This window comes from Oncorhynchus nerka, linkage group LG12, assembly GCF_034236695.1.
Source record: "Oncorhynchus nerka isolate Pitt River linkage group LG12, Oner_Uvic_2.0, whole genome shotgun sequence".
Lineage (NCBI taxonomy): Eukaryota > Metazoa > Chordata > Actinopteri > Salmoniformes > Salmonidae > Oncorhynchus > Oncorhynchus nerka.
The window spans coordinates 91,932,970-91,945,278 of NC_088407.1; the positions used below are offsets into that span (position 1 = coordinate 91,932,970).

General features: G+C 43.1%; 1 protein-coding gene across 2 annotated transcripts in view; it reads left to right on the top strand.

The window, feature by feature from the left end:
* Nucleotides 1-5,778: 5,778 nt before the first annotated feature.
* Nucleotides 5,779-12,309, top strand: part of LOC135574386 (GDNF family receptor alpha-4-like) — a 780,873-nt gene continuing 774,342 nt past the window's right edge. The window contains exons 1-2 of one of the 2 annotated variants that reach the window (XM_065025977.1): nt 5,779-5,809; nt 8,372-8,665. In XM_065025977.1, the coding sequence (XP_064882049.1) occupies nt 5,779-5,809; nt 8,372-8,665 (325 nt within the window). Of the gene's footprint in view, nt 5,810-8,371; nt 8,666-12,309 lie in introns of those variants that run through there. The other variant, XR_010465435.1, reaches the window with a different exon arrangement.

Below are 12,309 nucleotides of genomic sequence, written 5' to 3' on the forward strand. Positions count from 1 at the left end.
CGCAGCCAGAATGTTCGAACAAGGCTTGAATACGGGACAGATGTTCTTCCCAAGTATCTGCATAGATCACTACATCAGTCCAAATAAACAGCTACATCAGTCAGACCAGCGACAACCCTGTTCATAAGTCGCTGAAAGTGGCAGGTGCATTGCGCAGACCGAAACTCATAACTGAATACGAGTACAGACCAAAGGGTGTAATAAAGGCAGAGATTTACCAGCGTTCCCACTTCCGCCAGTGGCACCTGCCACGCCTTTAACAGGTCAAATTTGCTCACAAACTGAGCTGCACGATTCTGATCAACACAGTCCTCCATCCGAGGAAGAGGAAATGAATCTGGCTTTTAGGACACTGCTTACCTTACGGTAAACTGCATAAAACGGTTTGTTCCATCCGGTTTACTGACCAAGATACAGGGAGAGTTTCTCCAACTGAGCAAAAAGAAGGCTCTGCCATTCTACTCTCCAGCACATGTACTTGACCTCAGCATTCAGACAAACGGTTTCTCTGAAGAAACTTTATAGAAGCGCCAATTTAATGGGGTCAGCACCTCCAATGTCAATATCATGTTCTCTATTAAGTTTGTACGTTGTAGGTGTATCAGAAAACAAACCTGGAAATCTCTGAATCAGACCAAACTATCTCTTTCCCGCCCATCAACAGGTAGGTGAGGAGAAGACTGTCTAAAATATCCAGTGTTTCTGAATTTTCAATCCATTCCGTAATATACAATCCGGCCAGGACCAGGAACATCTTCCTCTCGTCTAGCACACAAGAACCAAAGGAAACAACGGTATCAGCCAAAAGAACAGGTTTTATCGTCTCTGTAGAATCCCACTGTTCAGTCTCAGAGGAATGCATAATAGGGTTTTAACAGATTTACATGGCACAGCTGGTGTGCTTCCTCCGCTCTGGAGTGGCACCCAGATACTTTTGCTCAGTGCACTGGCGACCACTGTATATGGACCTTGAAACTTGGCTTGAAAAGGAGAACCAACAATTGGCAGCAGAGCAAGAACCTGGTCACCTGACCAAAGTGACGAGGCTCAGTTCGGCGATCAAAATATGCCCTTCGTCCTCTCTTGTGAAGATGATAACTTCTTCTTAATATTTCACCAGCGGTATATGCCGTCGCTGAAATCACACACATGACATCTATGGATAGACTGAGGAGGCCGCGGGGAGACTTCAGTCATCCTGAGAACAGATAACGTCCACGCACCCTATGTCCAAACACAAGGTCATTTGGACTGAAACCTGTGCTCTCCCGTGAAACTCCCAGCAGCAACAGTAACCAAGGCAACCCCTCCTCCCAATCCTTATCCATCTCAGTACAATAAGCTCTCAACAAAGACTTAAGTGTTTGATGGAAACGTTCCAGTGCTCTTGATTTTGCGCGTGATAGGAAGCAGACAAATTGTGTTTAATATGAGCTGTTGAAGAACCTGACCAAACAGATTAGAGGTAAAATTAGGATCTTTGATCACTCTGAATGACCTTAGGATTCTAAACAATGAGAGAAACTGAGTCAGTGTTTTTTAATAATCGTATTTAGTCGTGATAGGATCGGAGAGGATAGGCAGCAGGAAACCTAGTGGTTCAATACATCACAGTGAACATAACTGCTACTCCTTTTTGAATGAGGCAGAGGACCCACGCAGTCAATAATCAGATACTCAAAAGCAAGTTGGCTGAGTACAGGAATAGGAAAACAATGGTACTTGGTTTAATAGTTTGATTAGTTTACCACATCAGGTGTGACAAGTTTGATAAATCAGAAACATCCCCTCTTTAATCTAGGCCAAAAGAAATGTCTTAATATGCGATTGTAGGTTTTCCTCACCCCCATATGTCCAGTAACTGCCGCTGTGAGAAGTTTCCAACACCAACTCACGGCTTAACTGGTACAACAACCTGACTAATTGCCTCCCCCCAGAAAAAAACACCATCATGAGACACCCACTTTCTCATCAGACATTCTGAGAAAAATAGCCATGGCCACATCTCCAACTGTTCTATAGGCACAATTTGATCACGCAACTCTTCCAACGTGGGGTCATCCTGCCATGCATTGGATTAGATCTGAGCGGGTTACAGATAACGGGATAAATAGGGAAAACAGTGATTATTACCATAATATTATCATTAGTCGGCGTAGTGACCAAGCCTGGCCACGTGCTCATAGAACGGTCACTGCACACGCAGGAGAACACCTCTGGGAAACCTGTACACTCATCAGAATCCCAACAAATGACGGCTTAGTGGAAAACCACTAGAGATGGAAACACGACAGGCCATACACGCTTCACGTAGCCAAGTTATTCCTGGGCGATAACATCGATACTCCCAATAGTAACCCAAGGACGCACACCCACAACAACTTCACCCTTCACCAGCTCCACAATCCAACATCAGTTTATGCAATGAACTGACAGAGTGTTCAAACCTATCTCCCCTAATTAGAACACTATTCCCGAATCAGTCTCAGCAGAAAAGGGTAAATACAGACCTAACACAAATGATCCAGAGGCACCGGTGTCTCTCAGGATCTTCATCAGTACCAGGTTCTTATTTCCTAACATGCTGCATTTAACAAAACCTCTGTAATGAAAGGTAACAGTCTGACCAATATGGACTTTCACATTTCCAAGCCTGAGGAAATGAGTCATGAATGAACTGATGTGGAACAGGTGCAGCTAATGCAGTAGGTTTAGATTAGCGTAGCACCCTTGACCTGAGGAAGTGGACATTCGTTTTTCCAATGCACCCTGAACCTGACAGTAGTGGACACCCTGCCCAAAGTCAGCTTTACCATGTGAGCCAGTTCTCAACCCTAGTTGAATAGAACTCTGCCCTGAACCAAAGTATCTCGGTGAGCGGGCTTCCAACTATCCGAGTCGCCTCACTCTTTTTCCGATCACGGGGGTTCTGCAAAGACACTTTTGTGAGTCAACACATACTGCCTGCCAAAACTGCAGCTTCAGCAACATTCTTTACTTTCTGTTCATTAATATACGTGGGCACACGATCAGGAATTGTGTCCCAAATTGCTCTAACATAATCAGACTGCCACAGCCTTGGAAAGTCACAACTGCAGAGGCTGAACACCAGCGATTAAACTGTAAAGACAACGTTGCGCAAACTCAACATGAGTCTGGTTATCATCCCTTTTAAAGTTCTAAACTGCTACAAGCCTCAGGACCAATTCGATAAATCTGTAACACAGTTGTTTTAACTTTATCATAACTGGCACTATCGTGTACACTAAGAGCTGAATATGCTTCCTGCGCTACTCAGTCAGCACACACTGCAACATTAGCAAGTGTCAGAATCAGGCCAACTCCTAGTGTCATAACCCGCTCAAACAACGAAAGAATGTCCCGGGGTCCCTTTCATTAAACCGAGGCAGTAGGCCTCCCGTTCCAAACAATATCAAATGCCCTCGGGCACGACCAAAGCGGAACTACCCCTAGGTAAATCTGTCACCTTCCAAACAAACTCTCTCCGAGATCTTCCTTCCCCTAACCAACTCGATGCGTACTGTTGCTTAATTTGATTTAGCATCGCCCATATCTTGATTTAAATGCCAACCCTTTTCACATTTTACAGTACGATCATGCTCTGCTTCACGATCATGCTGCCGATCATGCCTTCTTCCACGATCATGCTCCTAGCTGTAACAAAGCAGTGGGGCCTTTCTGCTGTCATGTAGAAGGCTGACTAGGACTAACCGACTCATCTACATAAGACATAATCACCAAAAAAATTTTGCTCTTCCTTCTGCTGAGCACAACCAGACCATATACCCGAGAATTGACAATCACCTGAGTACCACAGAAGAGAGATGAGACACTGAGCTCCCAACACCTACAATAACCCAACCTCTAGTCTGTGCAGATTTATGCGGAATTTACGCACTGTAGTCCGCAGCAAGGAATAGAACTCCCAGCATGCTGGCAGGTTCCACTAAGCCACGGATGCCTCCTCAGACAACTGCTCAGTCCACAGACACCACACAAAAATAACAAACATTAACCATGCCCAACATTCCAAAACCACGGCAACCCAGGGGAGCGGCTATAGCCCGGTAGCAAGTTCACTACTCTACCCAATTCTCCACCGAGGTACACAGCAGATTACCACCTCAGACTGATGTCCCAACAGAAAGTAGAACAAGAGTTCAGGCTAGGCAGGGCCTGAAACTAACCATTATAGTCTTCCCAACACATGCACAATAAACCAAACAACAAAAGGCAACCAATACTCGGCCTATCAAACACAATATGCAAACCAACACACTGCGCTGCCACGCGGTTCCCAAACCAATAGTTCAAAGTGTCCCGATGAGCCTCCACTCAATGAATCACTCAAAGCCCGCAACAAAGGGAGACAACTGTGGAGATAAAGAGTAGCGAAATATGTATTTATTACCTAAAGCAACTGGTATAATAGACAATGGTGTGTGGAATCAGTAATCAGTAGTGGGTGAGGTTTTGCATGCATGAACGTATATGCAGGTGATGAAAGGTCCCTCCCTCCTGCTCTCTCCATTAATTTACAGTAGCTATAAAAAGAGCCTTTTGGTTTGTGTTGGCCTGGGATTCAAATAAATCACTCATGATAATTGGGTTGGGAGTCTATCTCTGTCGAGTTGCTGAGTGTCTTAATTTCTCTAAATCTTCCTGTTTATCAACGGTAGCACGATTTCTGCTGTACTATCATCAGAACCATGACATAGCACTTCAGAACCATGACATAGCACTTCAGAAACATGACATAGTACTTCAGAACCATGACATAGCACTTCAGAACCATGACATAGCACTTCAGAACCATGACATAGCACTTCAGAACCGTGACATAGCACTTCAGAAACATGGCATAGCACTTCAGAAACATGACACAGCACTTCAGAAACATGACACAGCACTTCAGAAACATGACATAGCACTTCAGAACCGTGACATAGCACTTCAGAAACATGACATAGCACTTCAGAAACATGGCATAGCACTTCAGAAGCATGACATAGCACTTCAGAACCATGACATAGCACTTCAGAAACATGACATAGCACTTCAGAACCATGACATATCACTTCAGAACCGTGACATAGCACTTCAGAAACATGACACAGCACTTCAGAAACATGACATAGCACTTCAGAAACATGACATAGCACTTCAGAACCGTGACATAGCACTTCAGAACCGTGATATAGCACTTCAGAACATGACATAGCACTTCAGAAACATGACATAGTACTTCAGAACCATGACATAGCACTTCAGAACCGTGACATAGCACTTCAGAAACATGACATAGCACTTCAGAAACATGACATAGCACTTCAGAACCGTGACATAGCACTTCAGAACCGTGATATAGCACTTCAGAACATGACATAGCACTTCAGAACCGTGACATAGCACTTCAGAAACATGACAAAGCACTTCAGAACCGTGACATAGCACTTCAGAACCATGACATAGCACTTCTGAAACATGACATAGCACTTCTGAAACATGACATTATTAGTCCTAACCCATGTCTGCTATACTGTTTGTTGTCTGTGTGTAGCTCCTACTGACCTCTTGGCAGGTTGCCCTGAAAACACAGAACCCTTTGTTGTTGTTTTTGTTAGTGTGTGGACTCATCTCGGCCCCATGCTCTCTGGGCTTCAACAATCTTTTTTTTTTATATGTGGGAGCAGAAGGACAAAATAGTTTTTTAACCTCAACAATCTTTCCTAGTTAAACAATTTATTGGATTTTTTTATGGATTTATTTATTCTTTATTTATTCAGGAAAAAACCCATTGAGACCAGGGTTTCATTCACAAAAGTTCCCTGGTCACAGTAACACAAGAATCAAATACAATATGACATACGATATCATGAGATGTTCCTAACATGTACTGTGTGTTCTCAAAAAGCAACATAGTCTCAGAAAACGTTGTATTATTCTGTATGTAATGCTATGTTACATATCACCGAGTACTAACCAGCAGTATCACCTAGTACTAACCAGTTTAATTACCTAGTACTAACCAGTAGTATCATCTAGTACTAACCCATAGTATCGCCTAGTACTAACCAGTAGTATTACCTAGTACTAACCAGTAGTATAACCTAGTACTAACCAGTAGTATCACCTAGTACTAACCAGTAGTATCACCGAGTACTAACCAGTAGTATCACCGAGTACTAACCAGTTTGATTACCTAGTACTAACCAGTAGTATCACCGAGTACTAACCAGTTTGATTACTGAGTACTAACCAGTTTGATTACCTAGTACTAACCAGTAGTATCACCGAGTACTAACCAGTAGTATCACCTAGTACTAACCAGTAGTATAACCTAGTACTAACCAGTAGTATCACCTAGTACTAACCAGTAGTATCACCGAGTACTAACCAGTAGTATCACCGAGTACTAACCAGTTTGATTACCTAGTACTAACCAGTAGTATCACCGAGTACTAACCAGTAGTATCACCTAGTACTAACCAGTAGTATCACCGAGTACTAACCAGTAGTATCACCTAGTACTAACCAGTTTGATTACCTAGTACTAACCAGTAGTATCACCTAGTACTAACCAGTAGTATCACCTAGTACTAACCAGTAGTATCACCTAGTACTAACCAGTTTGATTACCTAGTACTAACCAGTAGTATCACCGAGTACTAACCAGTAGTATCACCGAGTACTAACCAGTTTGATTACCTAGTACTAACCAGTAGTATCACCTAGTACTAACCAGTAGTATCACCGAGTACTAACCAGTAGTATCACCGAGTACTAACCAGTTTGATTACCTAGTACTAACCAGTAGTATCACCTAGTACTAACCAGTAGTATCACCGAGTACTAACCAGTAGTATCACCTAGTACTAACCAGTTTGATTACCTAGTACTAACCAGTAGTATCACCTAGTACTAACCAGTTTGATTACCTAGTACTAACCAGTAGTATCACCGAGTACTAACCAGTAGTATCACCTAGTACTAACCAGTAGTATCACCGAGTACTAACCAGTTTGATTACCTAGTACTAACCAGTAGTATCACCGAGTACTAACCAGTTTGATTACCTAGTACTAACCAGTAGTATCACCTAGTACTAACCAGTAGTATCACCTAGTACTAACCAGTAGTATCACCGAGTACTAACCAGTTTGATTACCTAGTACTAACCAGTAGTATCACCTAGTACTAACCAGTAGTATCACCGAGTACTAACCAGTTTGATTACCTAGTACTAACCAGTAGTATCATCTAGTACTAACACATAGTATCGCCTAGTACTAACCAGTAGTATCACCTAGTACTAACCAGTAGTATCACCTAGTACTAACCAGTTTGATTACCTAGTACTAACCAGTTTGATTACCTAGTACTAACCAGTAGTATCACCTAGTACTAACCAGTAGTATCACCGAGTACTAACCAGTTTGATTACCTAGTACTAACCAGTAGTATCACCGAGTACTAACCAGTAGTATCACCGAGTACTAACCAGTAGTATCACCGAGTACTAACCAGTTTGATTACCTAGTACTAACCAGTAGTATCACCTAGTACTAACCAGTAGTATCACCGAGTACTAACCAGTTTGATTACCTAGTACTAACCAGTAGTATCATCTAGTACTAACACATAGTATCGCCTAGTACTAACCAGTAGTATCACCTAGTACTAACCAGTAGTATCACCGAGTACTAACCAGTTTGATTACCTAGTACTAACCAGTAGTATCACCTAGTACTAACCAGTGGTATCACCTAGTACTAACCAGTTTGATTACCTAGTACTAACCAGTTTGATTACCTAGTACTAACCAGTAGTATCACCTAGTACTAACCAGTGGTATCACCTAGTACTAACCAGTTTGATTACCGAGTACTAACCAGTTTGATTACCTAGTACTAACCAGTAGTATCACCTAGTACTAACCAGTAGTATCACTGAGTACTAACCAGTTTGATTACCTAGTACTAACCAGTTTGATTACCTACTACTAACCAGTAGTATCACCGAGTACTAACCAGTTTGATTACCTAGTACTAACCAGTAGTATCACCTAGTACTAACCAGTTTGATTACCTAGTACTAACCAGTTTGATTACCTAGTACTAACCAGTAGTATCACCAAGTACTAACCAGTAGTATCACCTAGTACTAACCAGTAGTATCACTGAGTACTAACCAGTTTGATTACCTAGTACTAACCAGTAGTATCACCGAGTACTAACCAGTTTGATTACCTAGTACTAACCAGTAGTATCACCGAGTACTAACCAGTTTGATTACCGAGTACTAACCAGTTTGATTACATAGCGTTGTACTTCCACTTTAATTTGTGCTGTCTCTTCCTCAGGGCTCCCCCTCGCTGTGTCTGCGGGGAGGGACAGAGACTGTCTACAGGCTGGGGACACCTGCTCCAGTGATGACGCGTGCAGCCCTCGTCTGCGGACGCTGAGACAGTGTGTGGCGGGGGACGGCAGTGTGAAGCTGGGCCCTGGGGCCAGGAACCAGTGTGAGAACGCAGTCACGGCCCTGCTGTCCTCTCCACTGCACGGCTGCCAGTGTAAACGAGGCATGAAGAGAGAGAAGAACTGCCTCAGTATCTATTGGAGCCTGCACCAGTCTGTCCTGCATGGTGAGACAATAACACCTAACCCTAATCTATATTACCAGTCTATATGACACCTAGCCCTAATCTATAGTACCAGTCTATATAACACCTAGCCCTAATCTATAGCACCAGTCTGTCCTGCATGGTGAGACAAGAACACCTAGCCCTAATCTATAGCACCAGTCTGTTTAACACCTAGCCCTAATCTATAGCACCAGTCTGTTTAACACCTAGCCCTAACCTATATTACCAGTCTGTCCTGCATGGTGAGACAATAACACCTAGCCCTAATCTATAGTACCACTCTATATAAGACCTAGCCCTAATCTATAGTACCAGTCTATATAACACCTAGTCCTAATCTATAGTACCAGTCTATATAACACCTAGTCCTAATCTATAGTACCAGTCTGTTTAACACCTAGCCCTAATCTATAGCACCAGTCTGTTTAACACCTAGCCCTAATCTATAGCACCAGTCTGTTTAACACCTAGCCCTAATCTATAGCACCAGTCTGTCCTGCATGGTGAGACAAGAACACATAGCCCTAATCTATAGCACCAGTCTGTTTAACACCTAGCCCTAATCTATAGCACCAGTCTGTCCTGCATGGTGAGACAATAACACCTAACCCTAATCTATAGTACCAGTCTGTTTAACACCTAACCCTAATCTATAGCACCAGTCTATATAACACCTAGCCCTAATATATATCACCAGTCTGTCCTGCATGGTGAGACAATAACACCTAGTCCTAATCTATAGTACCAGTCTATATAACACCTAGTCCTAATCTATAGTACAAGTATATATAACACCTAGCCCTAATCTATAGTACCAGTCTATCCTACATGGTGAGATTATAACACCTAGCTCTAATCTATAGTACCAGTCTATATAACACCTAGCCCTAATCTATAGTACCAATCTATACAACACCTAGCCCTAATCTATAGTACCAGCCTGTCCTACATGGTGAGATTATAACACCTAGCCCTAATCTATAGTACCAGTCTATATAACACCTAGCCCTAATCTATAGTACCAGTCTATATAACACCTAGCCCTAATCTATAGTACCAGTCTATATAACACCTATTCCTAATCTGTAGTACCAGTCTGTCGAACATGGTGGGATTATTACACCTAGCCCTAATCTATAGAACCAGTATGTATAACACCTAGCCCTAATCTATAGTACCGGTCTATATAACACCTATTCCTAACCTATAGTACCAGTCTATATAGCACCTAGCCCTAATCTATAGTACCAGTCTATATAACACTGATTCCTAATCTATAGTACCAGTCTATATAACACCTAGCCCTAATCTATAGTACCAGTCTATATAACACCTAGCCCTAATCTATAGTACCAGTCTGCCCTACATGGTGAGATTATAACACCTAGCCCTAATCTATAGTACCAGTCTATATAACACCTAGCCCTAATCTATTGTACCAGTCTATATAACACCTAGCCCTAATCTATACTGCCAGTATATATAACACTGAGCCCTAATCTATAGTACCAGTCTATATAACACCTAGCCCTAATCTATAGTACCAGTCTATATAACACCTAGCCCTAATCTATAGTACCAGTCTATATAACACCTAGCCCTAATCTATAGTACCAGTCTATATAACACCTAGCCTTAATCTATAGTACCAGTCTATTTAACACCTAGCCCTAATCTATAGTACCAGTCTATATAACACCTATTCCTAATCTATAGTACCAGTCTGTCCTACATGGTGAGATTATAACACCTAGCCCTAATCTATAGTACCAGTCTATTTAACACTTAGCCCTAATCTATAGTACCAGTCTATATAACACCTAGCCCTAATCTATAGTACCAGTCTGTCCTACATCGTGAGATTATAACACCTAGCCCTAATCTATAGTACCAGTCTATATAACACCTAGCCCTAATCTATAGTACCAGTCTATATAACACCTAGCCCTAATCTATAGTACCAGTCTATATAACACCTATTCCTAATCTATAGTACCAGTCTATATAACACCTAGACCTAATCTATAGTACCAGTCTGTCCTACATGGTGAGATTATAGCACCTAGCCCTAATCTATAGTACCAGTCTATATAACACCTAGACCTAATCTATAGTACCAGTCTGTCCTACATGGTGAGATTATAACACCTAGCCCTAATCTATAGTACCAGTCTATATAACACCTAGCCCTAATCTATAGTACCAGTCTATATAACACTTAGCCCTAATTTATAGTACCAGTCTATATAACACCTATTGCTAATCTATAGTACCAGTCTGTCCTACATGGTGAGATTATAACATCTAGCCCTAATCTATAGTACCAGTCTGTCCTACATGGTGAGATTATAACACCTAGCCCTAATAAAATCAAATCAAATCAAATTTATTTATATAGCCCTTCGTACATCAGCTGATATCTCAAAGTGCTGTACAGAAACCCAGCCTAAAACCCCAAACAGCAAACAATGCAGGTGTAAAAGCACGGTGGCTAGGAAAAACTCCCTAGAAAGGCCAAAACCTAGGAAGAAACCTAGAGAGGAACCAGGCTATGTGGGGTGGCCAGTCCTCTTCTGGCTGTGCCGGGTAGAGATTATAACAGAACATGACCAAGATGTTCAAATGTTCATAAATGACCAGCATGGTCGAATAATAATAAGGCAGAACAGTTGAAACTGGAGCAGCAGCACAGTCAGGTGGACTGGGGACAGCAAGGAGTCATCATGTCAGGTAGTCCTGGGGCACGGTCCTAGGGCTCAGGTCCTCCGAGAGAGAGAAAGAAAGAGAGAATTAGAGAGAGCATATGTGGGGTGGCCAGTCCTCTTCTGGCTGTGCCGGGTGGAGATTATAACAGAACGTGGCCAAGATGTTCAAATGTTCATAAATGACCAGCATGGTTGAATAATAATAAGGCAGAACAGTTGAAACTGGAGCAGCAGCATGGCCAGGTGGACTGGGGACAGCAAGGAGTCATCATGTCAGGTAGTCCTGGGACATGGTCCTAGGGCCCAGGCCAGTTGAAACTGGAGCAGCAGCATGGCCAGGTGGACTGGGGACAGCAAGGAGTCATCATGTCAGGTAGTCCTGGGGCATGGTCCTAGGGCTCAGGTCCTCCGAGAGAGAGAAAGAAAGAGAGAAGGAGAGAATTAGAGAACGCACACTTAGATTCACACAGGACACCGAATAGGACAGGAGAAGTACTCCAGATATAACAAACTGACCCTAGCCCCCCGACACATAAACTAATGCAGCATAAATACTGGAGGCTGAGACAGGAGGGGTCAGGGGACACTGTGGCCCCATCCGAGGACACCCCGGACAGGGCCAAACAGGAAGGATATAACCCCACCCACTTTGCCAAAGCACAGCCCCCACACCACTAGAGGGATATCTTCAACCACCAACTTACCATCCTGAGACAAGGCCGAGTATAGCCCACAAAGATCTCCGCCACAGCTCAACCCAAGGGGGGGGCGCCAACCCAGACAGGCCGACCACAACAGTGAATCAACCCACCCAGGTGACGCACCCCCCCCCCAGGGACGGCATGAGAGAGCCCCAGTAAGCCAGTGACTCAGCCCCCGTAACAGGGTAGAGGCAGAGAATCCCAGTGGAAAGAGGGGAATCGGCCAGGCAGAGACCGC